This window comes from Echinops telfairi, unplaced genomic scaffold (assembly GCF_000313985.2).
Source record: "Echinops telfairi isolate 266 unplaced genomic scaffold, ASM31398v2 ScPeMD7_655;HRSCAF=1070, whole genome shotgun sequence".
NCBI lineage: Eukaryota > Metazoa > Chordata > Mammalia > Afrosoricida > Tenrecidae > Echinops > Echinops telfairi.
The window spans coordinates 8,848,441-8,871,634 of NW_022104553.1; the positions used below are offsets into that span (position 1 = coordinate 8,848,441).

Consider the following 23,194-nt stretch of genomic DNA (forward strand, 5'->3'; position numbering starts at 1 on the left):
CCCACAGATGGGCCCTGGGTCCCCACTCCGCACTCCCCCTCATTCACAATGCTATGTTTTTTTTTGGTCTTTGATGCCTGATACAGTACCTGATCCCTTCGACGCCTCATGATCTCACAGGCTGGTGTGCTTCTTCCATGTGGGCTTTGTTGTTTCTCAGTTAGATGACCGCTTGTTTATTTTCAAGCCTATAGGACCCCAGATGATAGACGGGCACCATCAGCTTTCTTCACCACATTTGCTTATGCACCCACTAAGAGTTGTACAAGCCTCAATAAACTGATTTAATTTTTTAAGTGGCATATCAAGTAATCTAATAAGGCTTTCAGTAAGGTTGTAGTTATATAGAGGAAAAAAACATAAGAAATATTAAGAAGAGATAGATGAGGAACTAAACCAAGATGTATTTTAATAAATGCCCTTTTAAAGAAAATAAATAAATAAATCTTGTAAAAGAAGAAGACAGTGAAATCTTATAATTAAATGTACAAAGACGTGGAGTTAGAAACCAAAATGGAAGGACACACACTGCATATATCAAGTGGAAAGAACTGAAAAAAAAGAAAAGAAAATTCAAGCCTCAGATTTCAAAACTGAAAGATTCTGTGGGCAGAATATTGCACAAGGCAGGAAAGCATCAGAAGACGATGAAAGGAGCACACAGACTCACCGTATCAAAACAGAACGAGTCCACATTCACCCATTTCAAGAGACAGCATACAATCAAGAACCAGTAGTACCGAAGGAAGAAGTCCAAAGGGCACTGACTGCATTAGGCACAAGCAAGGCTCCAGCAATGAGTGGCATACCGATGGAAATGCTTCAACATGCTGATGAAGCAGTGGAATCATTCACTAGTCCATGCCAAGAAATTTGGAAGAGAGCTACCTGGCCAACCGACTGGTACACATTCCAAAGAAAGATCACCGCACATTGATATGACATGATATCCATTGATAGCACATGTGGAAATTATTAAACAATACCATTGATATCACATGCAAGTAAAACTTACCGGGAAATCATTCAACAATAGTTAGAGCAGTATGTTGATAGGGGGCTTCCAGATATTTAAGCCGGATTCAGAAAAGGATGTGCACAAGAGGTATCGTTGCACCAAGGGCATAAGTAGAAAGAAAATGTTTTGAAAATGATGGTGGCCACAAATGTGCAAGTGTGCGTGACCCAATGGAGGGATAGATTGTGATAAGAGCTGTATGAGCCCCCAATAAAATGATTTTAAAAAAATTTTTAAGAGATATCATTACAGATGTTGGATAGATCAGATAAAGGAATACCAGAAAAATGCTTACCTGGGTTTTATTGATTATGCAAAGGCAGTCAACTATGTGGTCATAACCAACAATGGATAGCATTGAGAAGAATGGGAATTCCATAACACTATTATGTTCATGTGGAACCTATACATGGATCAAGAGGCAGTAAATACAGGAGATCTCAGAAGAATCAATGCATTTTAACTATAATGTCGGGAAGAATATTGAAAGTAGTGTCAAAAGGACAAACAAATCTGCCCTGGAAAAGGTACAGGCGGAATGCTTTAAAAAACTTTTTTTTTAAATTAAAAGATTATTTTATTGGCGGTTCATATAGCTTTTACAGTAATCCATACATCATTTGTATGAAGCATATCTGTACATATGTCGCCATCATTATTTTCTAAACATTTACTTTCTATTAGAGCCCTTAGTATCAGCTCTTCTTTTTTACCTTCCCTCTCCAATCCCCAGCCCCCAGAATACCGTTTAGAAGCATGCATCCTATAGCCAGACTTTGTCTCGTGAACTTGGGCATGTAATTAGGAGAAGACAGTCCCTGGAAAAGAACCCTGCGCTCAGTCAAGGAGAAGGTCAGTGAAAGGAGGTAAACCCTTGACCATGGATCGACACAGTGGCCGCAACATCGGCTCAAACATGACCGCTGCAAGGCTGGCCCAGGCCTGCACAGTGTGTTATTCTGCTGTACAGAGTTGCTATGAGTACAGCGGACTTGACGACACCTCACAATGACGGCGTTTTACTTATATCTATATGTTTTTATGTTGAACCGTTCTTTGCATACACGGTGTTAATCCCATTTAGTCATGATGTGTTATTTTTTTATACACAGTTGCCATCTATCTATTGATGGGGATTTTCTTGACAATTTTTCTATTTTTTTGAGACATATTGCTCTCTAATTTTCCTTCTTATTGGTGTTTGCCTACTTGGTACCAAGGTTATGCTTGCTTCGTGGAATAATTTGAGAAGCATCCCATGCTTTTCTTTATTCTGGAAAAGTTTAAGCAGAATTGGTGGCAGTTTTTCTGTGAATGCTATGTAGAATGCAAGAGTGGAAAAAAGATAAGACCTTTTTTGGCTGGGAGCTTTTAATTCCTGTTTGCTTAAAGAAAGTCAGAATCTGTAAATTGATGCGATTGGGTGTTTGGTACCTAAGTGCACCTAGACAAATACGCACACCTTCCTTGAAGTGTATTTCAAAGCTTAAACTGATAGCTTTGCTTACAACCCTATCTTGAAAGAAAATGCCACATAAGCCCCAGGCATTCTCGTGTAAGTAACTTGGTATCCATCTTCAACCTGGCTTTTCGACAAACTGAACCCGATGACCTCTGAGGTCCCTCGACTTCATGATAAAAACAAACGGAGGCAGTCATATTAGCACTCGGTATCTTGTTAGCTACAGTGGCTTTAGATTTTTTATTAAAAAGTCAGCCAAGTCTCTCTAACGTCTCTTTTGCTAGTAACGGGATGAGCTTGTAGTTTATGTGAAAATTGATGTTTTTCAACATAGACGTAGCTGATTATATTGAATAACTAACTATAGCTAATAATTTTAGTGGCTCATAGAACTTAGGAATTCTTGTTTAATGACATCATATATTTTAGCTGATTCAACTGCTATACATATACTTATAAGTTAATTGTATGTTCCCATAGGAGAAAAAAATTCTATAGTAAATTGAATTAGAAAAATGTATTGGGGCAATGAATGTACAAATGTGCTTTACACAATTGATGTATGTATGGACTGTGATAAGAGTTGTATGAGCCCCTAATAAAAAAATTTTTTTAAGAAAAATTTATTGGTAAAATACTTACAAATTGGTAAAATACTTATAAATTTGAAAATATTACATAGTAATTCTCAAATACAAAATAAGTTATTATTTAAGTTATGTGATTTTTACTTAGTATGCAAACAACTTTATGTTTGATCTTGGTTTATTTCCTTTTGTGTTGTGGATAAGGAATGATGGATAAGCAAAATGATAATGTTTGATAGATGTTGCCAACATATATTTAAGACAGAGAAAGACTGCCTATGAGTTATCGTGATTGTAGGCCAACTTTACTTGAATCAATGTGGTTGTTTCTTATCAGTTCTCCAAATTAGTATTTTTGAACATAGATTTTGTTAAATATAAAATATCCGTATGTAAAATACTGTTATGTACCATGATAAAAGTGACTTTGATGTTACACAACTGGGATTCTGGCATTTGGGATCCTAAAAGTGTAGAAGCAATTTTCATCAAAATCTGAAAATAAATTTTGGTCCCACTTCAGGGAAAAATACAAATATTTACTATAATTTCTAAGTGAATTCAAAAGACAAAGTTTGATTTTTGTTTATATGTTATATATACTTATAGTTAATTTTCTAATCAAGGTATTTATCATTAAACTAGGGATAATAATGTTTAATTTAGTTAAACTGAGCATTAATTAGCATTAATAGTCATAGAACATTAATTTTATTCATATAACTTATAATCTTTTCATATAACCATTAATTACTGAATTTTTGATGCCATCTAGTTAATAAATTTCCTCAGGTTATCTCTTAAAATTACTCTAGAATACAATGTTAAATTTTCAACCCCAAATTTAATCATTTATTTGTTATTTTTTCCTCCTTCCCATAGTAATCAAAGCAAAGAAGCTTTCATTGACTGGGCAAGATATGATGATTCACAGGATCATTTTTGTGAACTTGATGGTAATAAAACTAACTATTGTAATTATATTAAGTGTAACCCTTTTATAAGACTTTTCAATCTCCGGGTATATAATCATTCATAGCTTTACAGACAAGATTTTGCTGTGTGGATCTCATTATCAATAATGTATTGAGAGCTTAGCTCAACCCCACACTACTAACTGCCTTATACATATTATTTCTAAACTACTTTACTATTACATAATAAGTTAATTGATATTAACTATGATATTAATTGTGTTAATTGATGCCTGAGAAAACCATGTCTCAAAATGACTCAGTACTTTGCCTAGGATGACACGGTAGTAAGAAGCAGAACCAAGATTCAGTTCCAGGTCTAACTGAATCGAGAATCTGTATTCTTCTCCTCTGTGACACACCATTTCCCGGGGACCTTCAACTCAAGCCACTTAGTTATCAGCCTGTGACCGTATATAGAAAGTGCTCACTGGACAGCTGACTGGAGGATTGCCTAACCTAAAGATGCCTTCCAGCATCGAGAAGGACTATGATTTAAACTTCTTCGAGACCCACTAGTTATATGTTCTTGTTTACTTGACCCTTTAGTGATTTTACAATGTCTTTCCTTATCTCCTAAGCTGGTTTTTGCCTTGAAGTTAATTTCATCGGAAATAGATATTGCCACTTTTGCTAAAAAACAAAACAAAACTTCTCCACCGCCTATTTTCCAAGAGTCTTCTGGAAGGGTACACAGACAGGGAGGGCACTGCTCAACCGAGTAACCATCACTCTTCACTGGAGACACTGATAGTGACTCAAAAGTTTGATGTGTAGGAGAATGTTCCCAAATAACTGTGCCGATTAGATTTAAATCACTTATGTGAACTGCCCTCAGCTTTTACTGTGCTACAGTTACATCTTTGTAGTGGAAGCATTGTGGGCTTCCGGAAGGCATAGTTGGAAATAGCATAACTTCTCCGAATACTCAAAGTCTCTAGAGTGATCTTATTGCCTCTCATTGGTTTAAAAAATAGTCATGGATGTAGAACTATGCTATTCATTTAGACTATAATGGAGGAAGTGATAATGATCATCTACATATGGTAAATTAAAGAAGACTGCAGGAATTGGAAATATTATTTTCTTTGTATGGTTTCAGCAAATAAGCTTTTTAAAGGTCCTTTTAAAAATAATTTTGTTGGCATACAATTCGTATATCATACAATTTTATTGTTAAATCATAGAAAGTACAATTGTGCAATCATCACCACAATCAATTTCAGAACATTTTCTTCTCATGGATATTGTTAGCTCCCCAATTCCCCCCAACCTCTCCTGCCCTGCTGACTCAAAGTGGTCCCATCGGACATGGTAGAACTGCCCTTGTGGGTGTATGGAATTAGCAGGCCCCATCTTTCTCTCAAGATCGGCTAGTGGTTTCAAACTGCTGACCTTAATGGTTAGCAGCCGAACGCATAACCACTAAGTCACCAGTGCTCCCACCATGCCCTAGATAATTATTAATACACTTGTTATCTCTAAAGATTTACCTGGGTTTCATATACAGACAATCATATCCAACAGAAACAGGAAGCTAACAACAAGAATAAACAACCTGACAACAATTACAAAATAAAGCAGAAAAACCCCCACCAGAAAAAAATAAAAGTCGAAAATGTTAAAAACTGAAACGACTCTTTAAAATGGGTCAAAATGGAGATCAAATGATAGGGTGTTCCATTTTACCCTGTAGCGTTGCTATCAGTTGGCATCAGCTTGATGGCAGTCTGAATTTGCATTTATTATAATCAACGTGTCAGTGCCCTCTGCCTCATAGCAAGGCTGTTCCCATCTCGGGACGCTGGTCAGAGGCCCCATCCGTTGGGGGACCCTGCACATGAATTTTGGGCTTCCTCTGTCAGCCATAGCCTTCTGCACAGGTGTTCACAAGTTAAGCTCCGAGACTGTTCTTTCCTTTGGATTTCATTACTTGAAACCCTTGGATCCTGGTGTGCTTCTTCCATGTGGTGTTAATCACACCTCACTTAGATGGCTACTTGTTTGAAGAAACACCTTTAAGACCCCAGACGCTATTCTTTCTGATAGCCGGGCAGCCCCTGGCTTCTATAGCACCCATGTCTTCAGTGATCCGTCTCTTCATGAAGGTGAGCATTGAGTAGTGTCGTGTCATAAGAACTAGTGGTTCTTAGACTGGGGCTAGAATGAAGTGCAAGCCCAGAATCTGTTCATATACTTATGGTTTATGTATGTCTGTGGGTCACTTCAGAGACGTTGACAACGTCTTTTGATATCTGGATAAAATAGTGGACACTTAATAAAATATCCCACTGTGATATTTTAGAACTGACAGAGGTTTTTCAAAATAAACCATGAAGTTAAGTATTCATGTTACTTCTTAGGTTCTATCATTTGATCAATGGCTCTCATTCTCATTATATTTGGTGCTGAACCTTCAGTTACCTTTTTACAGTGTTTTTTTTTAAGTAGTGCTTATTTAATTTTCAGATTAAAAATTGTTTCTTTGAACATAATACTCTTTTAGTAAATAGATATTTTATCCAAAATATTACTCATTTGCAAGGGATCACTTGCTATAAATAAATTGAAGTCAAGTACTCGCCATTTATATAAAGAGTGCTAACAATTATTTTAGCATTAGCTTCCTAAATTGTAAAAGTGGAAGAGTTGTCTTATGAGAATTTGTGTAAAATGTGTTAAGACTTGCATAATTAATACTTGTAATATTTCCCATCATAATTGTACATCTATAACCTATGGTGTAGTGGACCACACGTTGCGCTGCTAAGTGCAGGTCAGCAGTTCTAATTCAATAGGTGCTCCTGGGGCAATCTGGTCACATCAAGATTTACAGGCTTGTAAATCCTGGGGAGCAGCTCTACTGAACCATACAGGGTCGTTATGAGTTGGAATCAACTTAATGGCTGTGGGTTTAGTGTGGTTTGTAGCCTTGACAAATTGGGCTACCACTGTTCTTCTTAGCACTAAAGATCATACATGTCTGAGGGTATTTTAAATTTAAAGCTACCGAGAGAGCTTTAGAGTCATTGATTAGTTGTCTGTTATCTGAATTAAAGGATTAAAAGGAAAAAAATCTGGAGACTATTCACTCCTGGTTATTAAGGAATGTACTTACACTAGCCTGCCCCCTGCTGTTTGTATTTTAAACCATTAAAAGGACTTTGATATCCTTTCAGTCACTCTGCTTCCCTGCCTCACTCACTGTGCTTTGTTACTGTCTGTGCATAGCTTGCTTTTTCCCTTCAGATTCTACTCAAGTATCACCTCATCTGAGAAGCCTGCATTCTCCCTTTATATTGCTGGGGGATCTACCAGAGCACTAAATGCCCTGATGGTGTATGAGTCTATGGCATCTTATGGAGTGTGTCTGTTTGTTGTCTGCTTCTCCAACCATAATTCTGTGAGCTTCTCAAGGTCAAGAACTTTGACTGTTTAGCTCACTCCTGTATCCCTAGTGACTTAACAGTGTCTGGACATGGCAAATATTCAACCAATATTTCCTGAATGAAGTAATTAGTTACTAAATAACACGATAGATCTTTTTTACTTTTATTTTTCCCCTTAAAATATTTTTGTTAAAAATTAAAGGAATTGCATAAAGCAACTTTTTTTACTTAAATATTGTTCATTTTTGTTGTTGTTAAAAGATCATTTTATTGGGAACTCTTAGAATTCTTGTTAAAATCCATACATCGATTGCATCAGGTGAATTTGTACTTATGTTGCCTTCATTCTTTTCTAGACATTTACTTTCTACTGAGCCCTTGCTCCCAGCTCCTCCCCCCCCCCCCTTCATAGCCCCCGGGCATGTACACATTTATAGATAGGCGATGGGAGCTCTAGGGTACCAACAATGAAACATACAACTTTCCTCTAGTTCCTAAATGCTTTCTCCGCCCCCCACTATCATGATCCCAATTCTGCCTTACAAATCTGGCTAGACCAGAGGATGTACACTGGTACAGATAAGAACTGGAAATACGGGGAATCCAGGGCGGATGATCCCTTCAGGACCAGTGATGAGAGTAGCGATACTGTGAGGGTGGAGGAAGGGTTGGGTGGAAAGGGGGAACCAAGTATAAGGATCTACATATAACTTCCTCCCTGGGAGATGGACAACAGAAAAGTGGGTGAAGGGAGACGTCGGACAGTGCAAGATATGACAAAATAAAAATTTGTAATTTATCAAGGGTTCATGAGGGAGGGGGGAGCGGGGGAAAAAATGAGGAGCTGATGCCAGGGGCTTAGGTGCAGAGCAGATGTTTTGAGAATGATGAGGGCAATGAATGTACAAATGTGCTTTACACAATTGATGTATATATGGATTGTGATAAGAGTTGTATGAGTCCCTAATAAAACGGTTAGCAATTTAAAAAATAAAATAAAATTCAAGTAGGTGTCACATATCCCATCTTGACTCCAAATGAAAAGGGAAAAAAAGAGAGATGGGAGCTCACGACACACGGAATCCAGACACAGGAGTGGGAACAGCGATACCAGAAGGGTAGGGGGAAGTTGGGGAGAGGAAGGCAGTAAGTGGGAACAGATCACAAGGATCGACACCTAACCATATACCCCTCTCCGAGGGGAAGAACAATAGAAAACATGGGGGGAGGGAGACAGCGATCGGTGTGAGATATGAAAGCAATGTTTTTTTTAAACCTAGTGTATCAAATTTACTTTGAAGCTTTAAAAGCTAGATTCTCCAGCCTTAGACTCATTAAACCCGTTTCCCCAGTGAATTAGTGGCAATTTGGGGTAAAGTTGGAAATGGAGGGGGTGGGGGGAGTTGAATATGGAGGTCTGTGGTATCAATACTGAGTTTATAACATTTTAATCTATGACAATAAGTGGAAATTCTGTACATTAAGTTGGCCTATGCTTGAAAGAGATTCACATATGAGGTAGGAGGAGGCATGGAGGAGTCTCCATAGCTCATACCATTAATATTAAATAATGAAAGTGAAAAGAAAATTCAATTTGGAAAGCGTGAGGGGAAAAGTGGTTCCATTTGAAGAGTTTGCAGAATTAGAGATTTTAACGTAATGGGAATTCTTTGACTCCGTAGATTATGGTTAGTCTGGTCAGCTAGAGAGAGCCACTCTGGAGCACTGTAGAGAGAAGAGGACAATTTACAGAGGAATGAGAGTTGGAAGACATAGTAGGATCCAGAATTATCTGAATAAGTGATATAGCTATATAAAAGGAGGTAAAATATCGTTTCGGAGCAATTATTTATTCCTGTGCGTACATATATATATGCATGAGTATATATTTATGTTGTATTTAATAATATTGGTTTCTATACATATAATTACTGCCAATTAATTTATTCAGGAAAAACTCAAAAAAATTAAATACTGAGCTTTAAAATATTTTATCCATTTTTACTAAAAGCTATAATTTGTTAATTTTATCATTTTAAATTAAAATATTTTTCATTGTTACTACTTGAATTAGTCTGTCTTTACACAGTTTCTTCCTCTCTATCTTGGTTTTTGTGATCTTAACTTTAGACTACGTAGGCTAGAAATAGTGTCATTCTATAACACTGTTTTTTGTGACTTAACAGTAGACTGTCTAGGCTGGAAGTAGTGTTATTCTATAGTCTGAGAAAGTATGTTTCCATTTTCTACAAGTGATCTATAGATCAGTTGAATAATGATAATTAGTCATTTCTTTGTACTCTTCCTGTGTCATGAAAATACCAGATAACTCTTGGAAGGTGTGAATCAGCACTGTAGTTTCACCCTATGATTATGGACATTTCTGACCTGTCATTGAATGTCCGATTAATACTGTTCCTGGGCAGGAAGATGTCCTATCACATATGAAGGGAAGAGGACTGTTGCGTGTTTGGCCCCTGTGATAACCAGGTGCCTGTATTTAGTCTCATGACACCGAGAGGCGGTGAACGCATGTGAAAGGAGTGTGTATCTGCCAACTGGAAAGCAGGTGGCTGATCTTACATACATTGTGGTCGGATGTTGGTGTAACGTTGTCGTTTGTGTTATCTGCTCTTCAGAGATCCCGGTTATAATGCTGTGCAAGTAGTGGAAATATGATTCTTATTTCATTTTGATATAGAAAAAGATTATTTAATTTTAAATATTTTAACATGTTTTTAAGAGATAGACCTAAATTAACACGTGTTTTTTAGTAGCGCATGTGTAACTCTGGGAAGGGTCAGATTTGAATCACAAAATCATTGAGCCAGTTAATTTTAAATTTGCTTCATAATCCTAAAGAGAAAGTACCAGGGAAGTATCTATTTGTAATACAATATATATTAACAAAGTAAATGTTTCTAAGCATGTTCTCAGGTAAGTTGGTGCTTAGATAAAAAAATATTAAAATAAGTTATGATGTTGTTAGATCTTTTCAATACTAGGTGGTTAAAACTTAGGAAATGTTTAATGACTCTCTCTCATAAGATGAGGAATGTTGGCATTACTTACAGCACTGCCACATAGTCAAAGGAAAAGGAGGAATTATTTTTCCCTCTCTTACATCATTTGTCCACATTATTATAAATTGTCAGTCAATCAAGTACAGTGTGTCAGGCCTGGTTGACTAGAGAAACAAATCCAGTGACATTCATTTATGTGTAAGAAAGAGCTTTAGATCAAGATGTAATTGTGCATCAATCAAACATCCCAGCCCAATCCTAACTCAAGTCCGTAAGTCCGAAACTAGTCCATGAGTCCCTCTTCAGACTCACGCAGCCACATGCAATGATGCAGCATGCGGGAAGATCACGGCCGGTGGGTGCAGAGTTGTGTGTCAGGGCTCACGCTTGTCTCCGTGTGGCTCATCAACAGGCAGGTGAGGGCAGAGAGAAAGGGCACCTTCCGAGGATCACCCCCACAAAGAGGCACCGTCAGGCTGTGACCTGACCGACCGGCTAGACGCCCCCCTTTCACGCTTATAGCTTCAAGTTGACATAAAATCATGTAACTACCACACACAGTGACAAATATGCTGATTGTTTTACCTTTTTTTGGTTGAAAGTAACTTTACAAGCATAGCGTTTCTCTAACGTTGAAGTCCTCGTGTTAGCTTATGATGCTGAATTCTAGATCTTTGGTGTGGATGGTCTTAACGAACGGTTTCTTATCAGATGAGAGATCTCCTGCTGCTCCATACGTAGACCTCTTGCTGAACCCAGAGCGATACACGGGATATAAAGGGCCCTCGGCGTGGAGAGTGTGGAACAGCATCTACGAAGAAAACTGTTTCAAGTAACTGCAGAGGCCAAGGGGGGAGAGGGAGGAGGTGTGGGGACAATGTTTGTTCTGTTGGAAAAAATGATAAAAGTCAAACTTTTATGTTTGGGGTTTGTGTTTATTTTTAGGCCTCGATCTGTTTACCGTCCTTTAAATCCTCTGGCGCCCAGCCGAGGTGGGTTTCCATGCATTTTCCTGCTTTGCGAGATTGTTTGCAAAATATAAGTATAATGAAATCCTATCTTTTAACAATTGCTGTTTAATTTTGCTTAATTTCAGTTTTAAATTTAGCATAAGATTATAAATTAAATCTCATATCATAAATCTTAAGAACTGTAGATGTTTTATGTAATTACTGTCATTATAAGTTCCAGATCACTGTCAGGAGTGCCTTCTATGTGCCAGACTATAAACTCAGAGCTCTAGATAAAATAAATTAAAATATCCATCCAAATATATCTGAAAAACTCTTACCATCTGGACTGTACAAGCCTTACTCCATACATATTTATTGAGAATCTGTAGGGCTAGGGCCCAGGTGTCATTATTTTTAAAACTTACCAGGCACTTCCAGTATGTGGCTAAGTTTGGTCATTAATGGCTCATAGCCTACAAATCACTGAAAGTGATTAAAATAATATATTCTGTTTCTGTAGCTCTTGGGTGGGGCCCAGGGCTCTAACAAGCTTTAGCTAGGAGCCCTGGTGGCATGGTGGGTTACACATCGAGCTGCTAACCTCAAGGTCAGCTGTTCAAAACCTTCATTTGCTCTGAGGGAGAAAGATGAGGTTTTCTACTCCCATAAAGATTGCCAGTCTCGGGAACCCCGAGGTTAGTTCTACTCTGTCCTATAGAGTCACTCTGAGCCAGAATTGATGGCGATGAGTTTGGCTTATTGGTTTAGGTATGCCCAGGAGGCTGATGCATGCACCATACTTTGAATTGTTTAAGGTTGTAGAGAAATTTGGATCACCTGCAGTGATATTATAGACCCTGTTGTCCATTGAGGTAACCAGTGTTACAACGCGTAACGAACCCTTGAAATACAGTTAATGTGAAACTGTCTTTTAATTTTAACTTTTATTTTAGTCGATTTAAGTTTAAAAACTAAAGCAGTTATTTTCACTAATGAATCCTTGTATCCCTTAGAACTGATTATTGTACTGTTATTGTTATGTGTATTGTTGATACATGTATTGCTCATATATTGTACATGTACACTTTGTTTTTCTAAATATGGCTGTCAGGAAAGCAGAAGTGAGATCTGAGACTCATACTATATTCCAGTTGGACAGCATTGTTATAAGCAATTGGAGGTTATTTAATATGGGCACATCCTCCATCTCTTCTCAATGAGGCCTCAAATTGACCTGCTTGTTTTCTTTGGGCCAAGCTTAATTTTAAAATTTGAACTTTCTGGTCAAGATTTATATTTTTGAGTCTTTTCTAAGACTTAGAAATTTTGGGTAAACTAGACGTTGATACTGACTGTATCACAGTGTGGCAAATATTATTCAAACGCATGCTGACATTTCTTGGAGAAGAGCATTGGGTTATGGAAAAGGTGTGCATGATTTCATATGGTTTTTTGTGACATTGGCCTCACAATGACTTCGTAAATAGTTAATTGCACTAAAATAATTTTATAATGTTTATGTTCTTTTTGTTTAGTGGGAATTGCATCACTTTTTTCTGGGAATGGGTCTGTGTATCTAATATATATATATAAATCTTTATATATAAATATATAAAGACTTTTCTTATAAAACCAGAAGCAGGTTTTTGGTAATTACATATACATATCATACCCATTTCCCAGGCCATCAGGTGCTCTTTCCAGCATGCCCTTTCTCTCCGTCACACGCTGCGTCCTGACTTCTTTAAGAAGGAGCCTACTGGTAAGCAGTGAGACTGCTCCAGATTGCAGAGGACACTCGGCCTTCAGTTTCCTATTGCACACATCTGGCTTCATCATTGCTTTTCATTAATATAAATACTTCCAACGAGTCTTCTTTTTTAAGCTTTTTTTTCCTCTATACAACACAGAATTAGGAAATTATTTTTTATGCTGATCCATTAACTCATAGGAGAAAAAATGGAATGTAATAAGTACAAAAGGAAACTTAATGTTCTATTCATCTTACTAAGGCCTCCTTCTTATCAAAAGAATACATTTCTGCTATATAAAAGCAAACAAAATGAACTCTGTAGGCAGTGAATCGTCCACGGTGAACGTTGCGCGTCGTGTGCTCTCAGATCCTTAGAGGGGACTCTGCTTGTCTCTGTAATCCGTGTGCTCGCTGTGTTTGACACACATTGGGTCATGTTCTGCAGTCTCTTCTCTAATAAAATATCAGAGATAGGTTCTTTATATCTTCGTATATGTAGATCATATTTTTTTCTAATTTCAGCTTAAATGTTTTAATCCCGGCACCACCCCCCCAAAAAAATAATTTTTTCCCCCCTAAAACTCCAGTACAAAAAGGAAAGCGGCTTTCCTGGCCAGCACCCCACCCCCACCCACCCCACCCATCCCGCCCTCACATGCTTTCTTTTCCAGGGGGGGGGGCCTTCGAGTGTGATCACTTGCTTTTAAAGCAGATACTATAATTGCTCACACAATAAAACCAGAAAGCCCTAAGCCATAGATGAATCAGAGGCAAGTCAGTGCTGGAGGGATAAAGGAAGGAAGGAAAGCAGGCATAGAAAAAGAGGGAAAGAATAGGAGAGAAGAAGAAAGAAGGAGAGAACAAGATGAGGTCATGGAGACATAATGTTTCATGAATTAAATAGCACATTATTGAATAGCACATTATTATTGCCAAGGAACAGCACTGCAGTCTTAGCTGTGTTTCTTCTAGAGATTTTGCGTCAGCGAGGAATCGTACCCCCCCCAAAAAAATTTTTTAATAACAAGACCCCTTTTCTAACAAGGAAATCATCTATGTGAACGTTCATACTAAGGAGATAAAAGACCGAGTGCTGTGCCGTCTTCCTCGCCCCTAGGCCGCCGGGAAGAGCCACAGGGACGGCTTCGTCAGTTTTCACCAGGCAGCTGCTCTTCTCAGTGGATAGGAACTAAAAGCAGTCGTTCAAAAAGAAACACACCAGTTCAAGACGCTGTTAAGAGTAGTAATTATGTCGTAAAAACCAGTGGTCTTTGTGACTATTTTTTATTGCTTTTAGATATTTTTTTACTAATTATAGAAACAGTGAAATCTGTTGCTCTTTGACCCATATTCTTAAGAAGTTTCATTTTCAGCATGACTCTACATTGAATTTCCAAGGTAAAAATTAATAGGTTACTAAGCAGTACATTTTAATCACATATTGAATAGAGTTGGAATCTGAACTGTCTAGGATATTTTCTAAACTCTTTCTGCTACTCTCTCTTTCAGGAGAAGATGATGGTGAGTTAAAACTCTGTTTCTGTTGCTCCAAGTATAAAAAATGTTTCCATGATCAACAATTGAGTTTTCTTCCATTTGTCTCAAAGGAAAGTGTTTTTCCTATTTCTTACCCCCCAGATAATAGCTATTAATATATGGTAACAATTTAAAAATTAAGAATACTTTTTTTTAACAACAGGAAGTCATCCAATGTTTAAAAAAGAATTTAGACAACATTTTTTGTAAGTCATTAGTAGATAAACCAGGTTTGTATACAAGGCTCTATTTTATGATTTTTATAATCTACTTGATCCATCCTGAGGAAATGAAGATATATTAATAATGATAGTTTTACCAGATAATTTACCTTATGACCTCCTCATTTTCTTACTGGCTTGAAATTTATACATTCAGTTTTAATTGTTTTATATGTTAGTTATATGTGACTATATTCTATATGTATATGGTGTTTCATATAAATGAAGTTATGGGCTGTCTATTTTTTTAGATTACTTTATTGGGGGCTCTTACAGCTCTTATAACACTCCATACATCAATTGTATCAAACACATTTGTACATATGTTGCCATCATTTCCAAAACATTTTCTACTTGAGCCTTTGCTGTAAGCTCCTCTTTTAGTCCCTCCATCCGGCACCCTCCCATCTCTGTGAATCCTTGATCAATTATATATGGTTATTATTATTTTGCATCTTACACTGTCCATTGTCTCCCTTCACCCACATTTCTGTTATTCGTCCCCTTTGGTGGTGGGGGGCTATAAATCCAACCTTGTGATGGGTTCTCCTTTTCTCCCCCTTCCCCCTCCCCAACCACCCCTCTACCCTCATGATATCTACTCCCACTACTGTTCCTGAGGGTTTATCTGTCCTGAATTCCATGCCTCGAGAGCGCTTCTCTGTACCACTGTGTGCTCTCCTGTCTATCCAAGAGAACGGGGTCATGGGAGTGGGGGGCGGGGGCATTCAGAAACTACAGGAATGATGTGTGTTTCATCAGGGCTATACGCCACCTTGGTTGAATCATCTCTTCTGTCTGTTTTTTAAAATAAAATGTTAGTTATAAAAATATTTGCATTCAGATATGCAAATGTGCTTGACACAGTGGATATATGGATTGTGATAGGAGATGTAAGAGTCCCAAATAAAATGATTTATTAAAAATCCTTGCACTTTAGTAGATGTGATTTTTTTTTTTCTATTTTAAAAGGAATTAGAAAAAGCAGGCAATTTTACTGAATGACTATGGATTATCAGGCACACCTCAGAACAGTCAAAATGATTACTTCCCATGGATGTTCATTTACCTCTTATTTAAGAGCACTGTAATAGGATTTATGAAGGATGGGAAGAAATATAGAACATGATGCCTACCTTCTAGGAGCTGGCCATGTACTACAGGAATAACGAGCACTGTACTTGAGTAAAGGAGCCCTGGTGGCACAGTGGTTAAGCATTGGGCTCCTAACTACAAGCTCAGTGCTTCAAAACCACCAGCTGCACTGCAGGAAAGTTGAGAAAGGCAGGGCTCTCTACTGCTTTCTACTCCTGAGAAGCTCGCAGGAGCAGCTCTGTGCTGTCCTATAGGGTCACAGTGAGTGGGCACTGACTCGCTAGAAGAAAGACTTTATGTTTGCGAAAGAGGGAGGGAACCTGTCTGCGGTGTCTGTTTCTACTCACGACAGCAGGATGTGTTGCACGCAGAGCGTCTCGGGGTGTCCTGGGCTGACACCTTCTGGAAGGCAGGTCCCCAGGCCTTTGGCGGCCCTTCTGGGAAGTTTCTAACTGCCACCCTCAGCTTGGGAGCTGAGAGCCAGCTGTTTGTACCACCCAGGAGCCTTCAGCTTTTATACAAAAATCATTAAAATGCAAAATAGGGAAAGAGGTAAACTATTGGAGACCTTGGGAGTTAGCCTTACCCTTTTGGCATTTGGTGTTTTTTGGAGTAAGCGCATTAAATGATGAGGAATAACCTTTAGTAAGTATATTGAATGAATGAAGGTGTTGATATTATTTTCAAAGTGTGACAACTCCCGGGCGGGAAGTGAATCCCTCACCATCTCATTTATCGTCCAGATACCACTCAGTTTATCCACTTGCCTTTTCTGCCCTGCTTCCTTCATTCAAACACGTATGACTAAGGAGAATAAGCACTTTAGGAAATCCGTTCAGAGTTTGATTCTGATTGAATGCCGTCTTTAAAAAACAAAACCAAAAACTCTCAACGGACAGCATCAGGCCAGTGATAGTTCTTTAACCCCTCCTTTTTAACTTTTCTAGTGGATTGTCTTGAAAATGAAGGGATTTCTTACTATCATTAGAAACTTAGTAGTGCTGAATAATTAAAGATACATACCCAGCTTACTTTGCTCAGGGAAAATGAGATAATTACATCAGTAATTAGAATTTTGCATTGATTTTAATTTAAAAATCATCTATTTTGAGAAAAAAATTTTAGTGTTGTGGTTATCATCAAGAGTAATATTTTTATGTATTTAATCCTTTTATTGGATAAGTTTACTTAATTTATTAATAGAAATGCAGTATATTCAAAGCTAAATTAGTAATGAAATATCATTTATAAGAACTTCCTTCCAATATTAAATTAATTGTGGGTTACATCTTCTAAAACCGTATGCTATTTTTCCACTTTACATAAACCAGTAGTAATGTCCAGAGATACTTTAATATGTCACAATTTATTTCGTAGATGAACATTTAAAATATTTTAACCCAATTCTTTCTCTGTGTTTTAGGAGAATCATTTTACACCTGGCTAGAAGGTAAACTTAATATCAACATTTTAAATATATTGGATTCTTTCTTTTTTTTAAAGTGATGACTTATTTAGATTATTTTTATAAAGTTTAGAATTTCAGTACTTAGACAGCTAGCTGAGGCAGTGTTTAGAAGAAAATAACATATTTTAAGGTTGTCGTATGTAAGGTGATTATTGTTTGAAAATTTTAAGAATATTAACTAGCCAAAACCCAGTGCATAAAACTAACAGGCCAGGTGCTGACTTCAGGTGTTCCCCACCTGCTTTCCAGCCTTTGTTCCAGTCTGCATTAGGGTAGACCAGGAAGTGTCGCTATAAAATAAAATGGTGGTTGTTTGGTGCCATGGCTACTTCATTACGACACTGTGTACCACAGAATGAAACATCCTCATGATCTTCTATGCTGGAGACCATTAGTTACAGCCACGGGGGTAAAACTGTAAAAGTCTTTATTAAACAAAACTGTCACAGTGTGAAGCTATTGTTTCTCAACCACCTCCATCTACATATCTGTACACTGATCAAGGTCATGTGTTCATTATAATCCTTCCCGAAAGAATTCTGCACTCTTGGGTGTACACCATGCCAAACACAATTCCTAGCATCCTGTAGAGATTTAAATCATTCTCTTTTTGAATGGGGTAAGGTTTCCCAGCAAGTGGGGTAAGGTTTCCCAGCAAGATTCTTGTAGGATAGCCCTCGCTACCCTCCAAGAACGAACAGGTGTGTTGTTGTGATTTTGAAAAACAAAAACAGGAATGCCTTGCTGTAAACTTTCTTGGTAAACTGCACTGGTGAGAAAAAAGGCCAAGAAAATTCTAGCAAGGCATTTCTCTTTCATCACAGCACTGCACCTGGCTCGTTCTTTGTGGGCAGCAAGGGTAATCCTACAAGAATCTTGCTGGGAAACCTTACCCCACTCCCCTACAGGACTCACCTTACCCCTTCACACTTCTTTTTGTTCCCAAACTCAAAGAAGACTGGAGAAGAACACTATTTGAAGTCCTCGTGTCCTTTAAGAAAATCATCCCATGTCCTTCAAATATCTATAAAGTAAAAAAAAGGAACATCGCCCCCCAAAAAAAAAACAATCACTATGACCTGAGCTGAACTCCTGCTCTGAATTTCACTGGCCCAGCAAATGCTCTCAGGAGCCACTGTTCTGATTGGTTCTTTTTTAAATGGCACCTCAAAGAGTACTGAGACCAAGTGGATTACTGAGAGAGTTTGTCTGCAGCCCTCCACTGATTTAAACCTGTTTGCTTGGAGTACACCTGTACCCAATGCATGATGCTTTCAGACGTACCCTCTTCTTATGTAGTGTAGTGCTCATTGAAACTACTTATCTCTTCACCAGACTGTAAAGCTGTTTGTAAGGTGGACAAATTCATTTTGGAAAGAAGTGCTAATTATATATATATATATATATATATATACACACACACACATATGTAGTATATAATTAAAGGAAAGTGAATTTAATTTTAGAAGGTTTAAACATGTTTGTGCCTGCTAACAATATAAATTTGTTTAGCTAAAGCAGTGGTTCTCAACCTTTCCAATGGCACGACCCTTTAATCCAGTTCCTCATGTTGTGGTGACACGCCCCCAACCGTAACATTTTTGTTGCTACTTCATCATTGAAATTTTGCTACTGTTGTGAATCGGGTACCCCTCTGAGAGGGTCGTTCAACCCCCAAAGGGGTCACAACCCACAGGTTGAGAACTGCTGAACTAAAGGGTAAAGCTATCTGAAATCCTAATGTATTAAGTATATACTTTTGTTTTCCTACTTATTCCAATGCTGCAAATGTAAATAATCAGTATAGAAAGCTGAAATGTTCTAGAATTTTACAACTTTGATTAATAACTGGTTATATATACTTTTTAAATTTTTATTTTAGCAAATTACCATTAGTTCATGCAATTAAAATTTTAAATATATCAGTGGAAACAAGCAAGTTGAATGACGCAGTAAAATTGATAGGTAACCATAGCAAATAGACCGAATTAAACTGCAAGTAATTCATCCTATTTTATGTTTGTTAACTCATCATGTTATTTATAAACATAATCTCGTTTTTAATGAACTTTGTTTATACATTGGCCACAAGATAAGCATTTTTTATGTGCCTAAACTTTTTTTGAGTTGTATTGATAATTGCCTTTTATGAAAGAAAACAAACAAAAACCAAACAAACTTAAACTGCCATCGAGTGGATTCTGACTCATCGCAGCCCTATAGGACCAAGTAGAACTGCTCCTGCAACTTTGCGAGGGTGAAACTCTTGACAGCAGTAGAGAGTTGTAGAGAGAGAGCCCTGCCTTTCTCCCAAATATGCTTGACTTTTCTGCGGAGCAGCTGGTGGGTTTCAAGCACTGACCTTGCAGTTTGCAGCCCAACACTTACGCACTGTGCCACCATGCCTTTTCTCGAGCCTTGCGTTGCAATCAAGAAGCATTCTACAGGCAAAATGCTGAATGATGCTAGAAGCATCAAAAGAAGATGAAAAAAAGGATGCAGTCACTGCACCCAAAAGAACTAGTCTGTATTCAACCATTTCAAGAGGTAGCACATGAGCAAGGACCAGTGCTACTGAAGGGAGAAGTCCAAGCTGCACTGAAAGCATTGACCAAAATTAAGGCTTCAGGAATTGCTGGAATACCAGTGGAAATGTTTGAAGATTCTGATGAAACACTGGAAGCATTCACCCATCTATGCCAAGAAATTTGGAAGACAGCTACTTGGCCAGCTGACTGGAAGAGATTCATATTTGTACTCATTCCAACAAAAGGTGACTCAATAGAATGTGAAAATTATAAGACAGTATCATTGATGGCACCTGCAGGTAAAATTTTGCTGAAGATCATCCAACTACATTTGCAGCAGTACATTGACACGGGGCTGCCAGATGTTCAGGCCACATTCAAAAGAGGACATGAAACAAGGGATATCATTACTGAAGTCAGATGGATCTTGGCTGAAAGCAGAAAATACCAGAAAGGTGTTTACTCGTTTTACATTGACTCTGCAAAGGTATTTAGCCGTGTGGATCATAATAAACTGTGGATACCTTTGAAAAAAATGGTAATTCCATAGCACTTTCATTGTGCTTATATGTCAGCTGTACATGGATCAGGAGGTAGTCTTTCCAACAGAACATTGCATGGTTTAAAATCAAGGAAGGTGTGCATCAGGGTTGTATCTTGTCACCATACTAATTCAATCTGTATGCTGAGCAGATAACCAGAGAAGTGAGGGGGACTTGAAGCACTTGTTGATGAAGATCTGGTACAACTCAATATGAAAAAGACAAAAATCTTCACAATTGGACCAATAAGTAACATCATGGTAAACAGAGAAGGCTTGGATCTACAATCAGTGCTTATTGAAGCAGCAGTCACGAGATCAGGGGATACATTGCACTGGGTGCACAAGACCTCTTTAAAGGGTTGAAAAGCAAGAATATTACTCTGAGGACTCGGGCACACCTGACCTAAGCCATGATATTTTCAGAAGAAGAAGTTGTGCGTTTAGACTACGGTGTTGGCGAAGAATATTGAAAGTACTGTGGATCTAAGAACAAACAAATTGGTCTTAAAATAAATGCAGACAGAAGGCGCCTTAGAGGCAACGATGACGATACTTCATCTCATGTACTTTGAACTTGGTATCAGGAGAAACCGGCCCCTGGTCTCTTGGTAAGTGGAGGGTAGGGGGAAAGTGGAAGGCTCTTGACAAGACAGAGTGACGCAGGAGCTGCAACGATGGGCTCAAACATCAGAACAGTTGTGAGGCTGGCGCAGGGCTGGGCTGTCTTGTTCTGTTGTACACAGGGTCGCTATGAGTTGGAACTGAGTCAATGGCACCTAACAGCAACCGCAACAAGGAGCCCCAGAGGTGTTGTGGTGGAAGTGTGGGGTTGTTAAACTCAAGGTCAGCAGTTCAAATCCACCAGCCACTCCATGGAAGAAAGACGAGGCCATCTGCTCCCAAAAAGATTTTACAGTCTTGGAAATTCCATGTATCGGGTTGTATATAAGTCGGAATCAACTTAATAGCAGTTGGGTTGGGTTTGGTGTGACAGATGTTACCTTTGTTAACTTTACTCAAACTATAAATTGTGAAAAATAGCTTTTAGCTTAAAAGAGAGAAAGTCTCTAAATATTGATCATCAAAGATGAGAATGGAGCTCAGGGTCAATATAGAGTGCTATCTTATAGCAATACTGATTTTATACCACATTAGTCTTTAACCTTATATCTTGCTCTTGGGTGTCCTTGGATGTTGGTAGATTGTTCCATAGGTCGCTCTCCTTTATAGGCAGTTCATTCAACCTTTTCAGGGATTTTAGTTTCCTTCTCTGGGACCCGAAAATCACTACTGCCTACACTGTAAAGAATTTCTTTGAAAATCCCTAAGCAATCAGAATATCATTACAGCAAATCTAGCTAGCCCTTAGATGAGAGCAGAAAATTACATATGGGAGGAATTTAATGAATTTAAATCCAAAAGAAGAAAAGAACCACTTAATAAACTGGGTAATTGAATTTGCTCTGTATTGTCGGAAGTAGGGATTGGTGGATTTTGCCTTTGGAGATAAAATTTTGTAGAGTATGCCCAGGAAGGCTAGACCCCAGTTACTTTCTAGTTGCCCCCGTCTGACTCCTGGGGACCCCAGGAGATCCCAGGGTGGTCCAAGTGGTCAACACATTCAGTGCTAATGCAGAGGGTGGACATTGGGGTCCACTCACAGATGCTTTGGGAGAAAGTGCTGGAAATTTATCGTCTGCCCCCCTCACCCCGCCCCACAAAAAGGAAAAAACACAATGGAAACCCCATGGAATGCAGTTCCTCTCTGAAACAGATGGGGACACCATAAGTCAGCATTAACTCCACAGCAGCTGGTAAAAAAGGAGTCCGCTACCAAGAGCATTGGGGGCTAGGAGGAGACGGTAAGTGGGGAGAAGCGCTCCAGCAATTGCCTGCTCAGAGTGGTGTGTGTCTTGTTGGTACACTCAACACATCTTTCATTGTTAGATTTTGTTTGAAGTTGCCTAGTTATGCAGTTTCTAGGGATGCATATCTGCCCTTCACTCATTTACCACTCATATCTGCTTTGGTTAAGGGGCTTTGTAGGTTTTGCCAATTAGAATTGCTACCCAATTTTTCAAGTTTTGGTTTTCAAGCATAAGAATTTTCCCCACTGTTGCCCTTTCTCTCGCTGTTTTGCTGGATATAAGCACTGCTTACAACGACAATAACTCACTGCCATCAAGTCGGTGCTGACTCATCGTGACCCTATAGGCCAGGGTGGAACTAACTGCCCCTGTGGGGTTCTGCGACTGTAATTCTTTATGGGAGCACAAAGCCCCGCCTTCCTCCCAGGAGTAGCCGGTGGTCTCAGACTGCTGAGCTTAACCACTGGGACATCAGGGCTCTAAGCACTGCTCACAGCAGCAGGTTGGAAGAAAAAGAAAGGAAACTTCAAATCTCATTGTTTTGCTACTTGATAGCAAATTTGATTAGAAATGTACTTAATGTCTTATTAAATTGATTCATATTGTTTGGAGACATAACCGAATTTAAATTCTATCCTTTGTTCTCCTTCCATGACAATTAGAATATGCTGGCTAGTATTCTCAAATGAGATTGCAGAAGAATTATTTTACCTTTTAGAAGCTACTTGCTTCACATCTTGGTAGGACTTAGTAAAATAAAGATCTAAAAAAAAAA

At 38.3% G+C, this 23,194-nt stretch overlaps 1 protein-coding gene across 1 annotated transcript in view; it reads left to right on the forward strand.

Annotated features, from left to right (window-relative positions):
• The window catches only part of ERO1B (endoplasmic reticulum oxidoreductase 1 beta), a 90,277-nt gene that overhangs the window by 49,557 nt on the left and 17,526 nt on the right, over positions 1 to 23,194 (forward strand). The window contains exons 6-10 of the mRNA XM_004711660.2: positions 3,950 to 4,023; positions 11,165 to 11,285; positions 11,399 to 11,445; positions 14,669 to 14,680; positions 17,435 to 17,461. Of these exons, the coding sequence (XP_004711717.1) occupies positions 3,950 to 4,023; positions 11,165 to 11,285; positions 11,399 to 11,445; positions 14,669 to 14,680; positions 17,435 to 17,461 (281 nt within the window). The remainder of the gene's footprint in view (positions 1 to 3,949; positions 4,024 to 11,164; positions 11,286 to 11,398; positions 11,446 to 14,668; positions 14,681 to 17,434; positions 17,462 to 23,194) is intronic.